Source organism: Lontra canadensis, unplaced genomic scaffold (genome assembly GCF_010015895.1).
Source record: "Lontra canadensis isolate GAN:19392208 unplaced genomic scaffold, GSC_riverotter_1.0 scaffold28, whole genome shotgun sequence".
Taxonomy (NCBI): domain Eukaryota; kingdom Metazoa; phylum Chordata; class Mammalia; order Carnivora; family Mustelidae; genus Lontra; species Lontra canadensis.
Window position 1 is genome coordinate 18,172,423 of NW_022631022.1, and position 5,491 is coordinate 18,177,913.

The 5,491-nt window shown below is 52.8% G+C and overlaps 1 protein-coding gene across 1 annotated transcript; it reads left to right on the forward strand.

The window, feature by feature from the left end:
* Window positions 1-304: 304 nt before the first annotated feature.
* Window positions 305-1,141, forward strand: LOC116872018 (actin-related protein 2/3 complex subunit 3-like). Its single transcript, XM_032865020.1, is given in 2 exon segments — window positions 305-548; window positions 551-1,141. Coding segments are annotated over 2 exon segments (534 nt in total). The 5' UTR covers window positions 305-349; the 3' UTR covers window positions 886-1,141.
* Window positions 1,142-5,491: the final 4,350 nt, after the last annotated feature.

The following is a 5,491-nucleotide window of genomic DNA, read 5'->3' on the forward strand; positions in this document are numbered from 1 at the left end:
TGGGGTTCCTTATGTGTCTGATAAGCTGCCCTCCAGTCCCCGTATCCCAGATGGCTAGGTTGCCTTGTTAGCCAGTTGTCCGGGTATGTCCTCCCCTTCTGCTGTGTACCGTTCTGGGCCAGGTTGTCCGGCTGGTGTCCCTGGGTATACACCTCTTGCTCCCCGCACAGTGGTCTTTCTGAGACAGAGACTGAGGCGACATGACAGGAGGCCCAGGCCTGAGCAGCTCCGTTTCCCAGGTCTGATGCTACCCCAGGCCCTCTCTCATCCCTCTACACTCAAAATTTCTCCCTCCCCAGAGCTCGAACCCCATCCTCCTCATCTAGCTTGAAACCGGGGCGCCGTCAAGATGCCAGCTTACCACTCATCTCTCATGGATCTGGACACCAAACTCATTGGAAACATGGCACTGTTGCCTATCAGAAGTCAGTTCAAAGGACCCGCCCCTAGAGAGACAAAAGATACAGATATTGTGGATGAAGCCATCTATTACTTCAAGGCCAATGTCTTCTTCAAAAACTATGAGATTAAGAATGAAGCTGATAGAACTTGATATATATAACTCTCTACATTTCCGAGTGTCTAAAGAAACTCCAAAAGTGCAATTCCAAAAGCCAAGGTGAAAAGGAAATGTATATGCTGGGAATCACTAATTTTCCCATTCCTGGAGAGCCTGGTTTTCCACTTAATACGATTTATGCCAAACCGGCAAACAAACAGGAAGATGAGGTGATGAGGGCCTACTTACAGCAGTTGAGACAAGAGACTGGACTGAGACTTTGTGAGAAAGTTTTTGACCCTCAGAATGATAAACCTAGCAAGTGGTGGACTTGCTTTGTGAAGAGACAGTTCATGAACAAGAGTCTTTCAGGATCTGGACAGTGAAAAGAGCCTGGGCAGACACTTTCCACAGTCGTTAGCAGCATTTTACAGCAAGATGTACACAGTTCTTTGCCTTTATTTGATAAAATTTTATACAGAAGAGAGAAGACAGCAAAGTGAAGAGAAGTTTCTTCACTCGAAGAGCTCTTTATCAAGAATTTGGGTGGGGGAGGGAAGAATGGGTTGTTGAAGGGTGATTTGAACTTTCTGTAGTATTAAGCTGGTGCTTAATAAAAATTAAGTAAGAATAAAAAAAAAATTTCTCCCTCCCCTTAAAAATAGTCAGAAAAATAATCGTTTCCTAAATCCTGGAGCAATTGAGCCTTGGTGGGGATTTGGGCCTGTTGTGTTCGGTCTGGGGCTCAAGCGGAGTGACGTAAGGCAGGGGAGAGGGGGTCAGGCCCCGGGAGCGGGGGTGTCATCGGTAGGCTCAGCAGCAGACAGAGGAAGCTGTGCGATTCCGCCACACCGCATCTCATGCTGGGGATTGAGGCTTGTTCAAGAGCGGTTATGCCAGCAGAACAAATCATGGCAACGCGCTCCATTTGGCTTTTGGACTTATAGTATAACCCAAAGGGCGACTGTTGAATTACGAAGATCTCTCCCTGGCTGCCCAGGCCTGGCTTCAGCCCTTGCTCGCGTGCACATGTGTGTGCGTGTGTGCGTGCACATGTGTCATGTGTGTGCCTGCCTGAGTCCCGCGTGTACTTCTGAGCACATGTGTGCACACAGCGTGGTTACATGCTAAGTCTTGGTTATATTTGCCCACATCTGCTCATGGCAAGGGCGGGTCTTCAGCATGGCTGAGAAGAGGGAGGATTCTGGGGCTGGCCCCCCCAACTCGTTTCGCTGGACCCACCCCACTGCCTTTCCCTTCTGCACTATTTCTCCACCAGACACCTCTCTTGACTGACCGGTACCAAACTGTGATTTCCATCACAGGTTATAAAGAATACCATTTCCAAGTGCAGCATTGTCCATAAGGCCTTATAAACCAGACTTGATGCCTCTCACCGTCTCTGCAAGATACTCTTTAGTAAGAAAAATATTAGAACAGCTGCACCTTACCTCTTGGACAAGCTTCTAACACTGGGGGGTGCTGTTCGAGGCTTTTCTCAGCCTGGCCCCAATCTCACTTTCCTGATTCACCAGACCTTTCTAGACCCGTCTCCCTCCAGATGGAGGAATAAAGGATAGAAGACAGCAGCCTGGGGCCCCAGGAGGACTGAGAGTTTAGTTTCTTCAGCTCTGGTCCTGTCTCTGCCACTAAGTACTTTCATGACATTGAGTCAGCCCTTGCCCTTCTCTGGCCCTCAGTTTTCTTCTCTGTGAATTGGGTGCATTAGATAATATCAAACTCTCAGCCTGAGGGACCATCAAAACCTCAAAGGATGGCTCAGGAAGTTTACAAGCAGTTAGTCTAGTTCACTGTGGCTTTCACTTGTTTGAAATCATCGTATGAGTTACTTACCATAACAAGTTCGCATGAACTGGGGGGCTTAAAACCAAAGACGTTTATTCTGTCAGAGTTCTGAAAGCCAGGCATCAGGAATCAGAAATACAGGGCTGAAATCAAGGATTTTGGCAGAGCCGCACCCCCTCCAGAGGCTCTAGGAGAGAATCCACTCCTTGCCTCTGCCAAATTCTAGTGGCGGCCACGTTCCATGGCTTGTGGCCATGTCACCCCCATCTCTTCCTCTATGGTCACACCACCCTCCCACCGGGTGTATCACATCTCCCGCTTCTAAGGATACATGGGATGGCATTTCGCGTCCACCCAGACAATCCAGGTTATCTCCCTGCTAACTTAACTTAGTCATATCTACAAAGACCCTTTTCCCAAATAAAATAACACTGGCTGGTGTTCTGAGGGGGCTACTGCTCAGCCTTCCCCAACCACGGCGTCGACTCCACTTAGAAACGTCACTATCACGGAAGGTCCTCATGTTTATCAAAGGGAGGCAGGAGTTTAAAAGGGTTGAGAAATAGTGAGCAAAATGACCTTGCAGGGGTTCCTCCCCTGCCCAGGCCAATCCCTGCAATTCTAACTCCTATGTGCTGCAGGAAACATGGGTAATTTCATTTCAACCTGAGCCAAGCACAAGCAAGGAGTGCGATGCATTTCCACTAGCCAAAGCTGATCTTAGGCACGGAGCCCAGAGGAGCCCCTACGGACAGAGTACGGCCTAGATCTGTGAGGGTCTTTGACTTAGCTGAGGAACCCCACTGCAGGCCCCACAGACCACCAGCTCCTTGGAGCCTACAGCTTGGGCCAGGCTGGTGAAGTGACCAGAGAGGTCAGGGTCTCAGGCCTTCTGACCACCCGGGGCTCTATACCCCAACCTTGGTGCTCCCAGGCAGCCCAGGAACAGGGCAGCCCAGCCCTCTGGGTCCTGCCCAGTTCATGCCCACTGCCCCCTGTCCCCATGGGAAGATGACCACCTCCCAAGCATTCCAGATGAGCCTAGAGAACCCCAGGGCCTGTTGGTGCCAGTGAGGAACCTAGCGCATGGATCACGTGGGTCCCCACCTTGCCCTCACCCCCTGCCTGCAGACTCATAACCTCTAGGAGCAACCAGCAAGGGAAGGAGGGGGAGTTTGAGGTCAGACACATTTGGGCTCACATCCTGGCTCTGTCGTTTGCCGGCTGAGTTTGCTCTGGCAAGCGAGCTCACCTCTCTGACCTAGGCCGGGACAATACCCTAAGGATCGTTGTGAAAAACAGTGAGACTGTGCCCAGTAAAAAGGGGTCCCTGGTGGGATAACATGGTGCCCTCTGCTCAGGGACTATGGCAGGGGAGTCTTCCTCAGAAGGAGTTGAGAGCAGGCAGGCACTGTGAAGTGGGTCCAGATGTGCACAGAGCAGACAAGGAGAGAAAACAGGAGCCAGTGACTGACCCGAGGCCCCTGGCAACCAGTATGTTCCTATACCCCCTCTGCCAGAAAGGCAGCCTGAGCTCAGGAGGGGAGTGGTTTGCCGACAGCCTCTCTGCAGACTGTGGTTGGGTCGGTCTCCCCACCTCAGCAGACGGTTCCTCCCTGGGCCCTGGGTAACGAAAACAGGAGTCAAAATGGGGAGCCCAGGGCTGTGGGCCTAAGAGGTCAGGGAAGGGAACACTGGGCCTAGGGCTCTTGGCAGGTCTCCCCAGGGCCAGCTCGCATCCCAGCTCAAGACCCAGCGAGGCTCCTCCTTGCTGAGCCAGCCCTCCAGGAACAGCTCTCAGGAGCCCCTGTGAGCCCACCCAGACTCTTAACATTGAAGCATGGCCGTCCTTTCTAGCTGAGGACGTCTTAAACACTCCCTTCCCACTCTCTTCCCTTTTTGTTTTGTTTTGCTTCTCTGTGAAATGGAAAGGAAACATCTCTTTCTTTCTTTCTTTCTTTCTTTCTTTCTTTCTTTCTTTCTTTCTTTCTTTCTTTCTAAAGTAAGCTTTATACCCAACGTGGGCTCAAACTCAGCCCCCAGATCAAGAGTCTCATGCTTTCCACTGACCGAGCCAGCCAGGTGCCCCAAAAAGGAAACATCTTTGACCTGGACCTATTTCTGAGTCACTGCGGGTCCTAGAGGAGGAAGCCAGGTTGTTGATGGAAGCAGGGGTATCTAGAAGAGGAAAGAGGCATGAGGGCTGCCCTGAGAACCGAGGGTCACCTTATCCCCACCTGGGGAAGCTGCTGGTGTCATTTGAGGGGTCCCTCTAGGCTATGAGCCTTTCACAGAGCCCCTCACACCTCCCCTGGGGGCTGACCGACTTCACCACGCAAACCCCTCAGAGGGGTCCCACACTCAGTTCTTCTGTCCTCATGGCCAGAAGAAGGTGTGGCTCTCACGGCTGAAGTGGGGGCTCCACGGGGAAGCAGAGGGCTGTGGGAGGCACAACCTTCACTGTCTGAGGAGGGGAGAGGTGTGTGACAGGGGCTGGGAGCCAAGGGGTCCGTGGCCAGCCCATTCCTGTGCTCATCCTAGAGGCTATAGGATGTCTCCTTCTGTATCTTGGGTCTGATAATGGGTTGGGGTATGTGTCATTGGCCAGACCGGGCAATTTTAATACGTGTTATGTTTTCCGGCCATTTGGACTGTCCGTTCTTGCTCCCGACTGCTAGAGGTCAGGCAGGGATTTCTTCCACTAGCCAAGCCTCCTCCCCCCTCCACTGCCGTGAAGGCCTTCCACCACTCACCCCACTGCTGGGGCAAAGGTCTGGAGTGGGGCACCGAGCTGGCCCCGGTTGTGCCCTTCTTAGTAGAGGGGTAGATATGAAGCAGGTAAACAGAGGCAGGGATGGGCAGGACTTGCTAGCACCCCTGAAATAGGACAGTGGTGGGCTGGAGCTGGGATGTGGTCCCCCACTACCCCGACCTACATTCTTTCTTGGGCGTGGGTACAGGTGGGGGCCACCGTTAGCTGCGGAAACCTCCCAAGGCCGGCACAGGAGCTGCTCAGGAACAGATGCTCCAAAGGGACCTGAGTCTCAGCAAAGTCGCTGAGAGGCCACAGTACCAGCTCCTCCCCCAGCGCCCCCTCCTAGCAGCAACAGGGCGCTCTCCAAACCTCAGCCGGTGCCCCCAGGTCCAGGCTGCTTCTGTAGGCTCCGCCATCAGCCACGGAGGCAG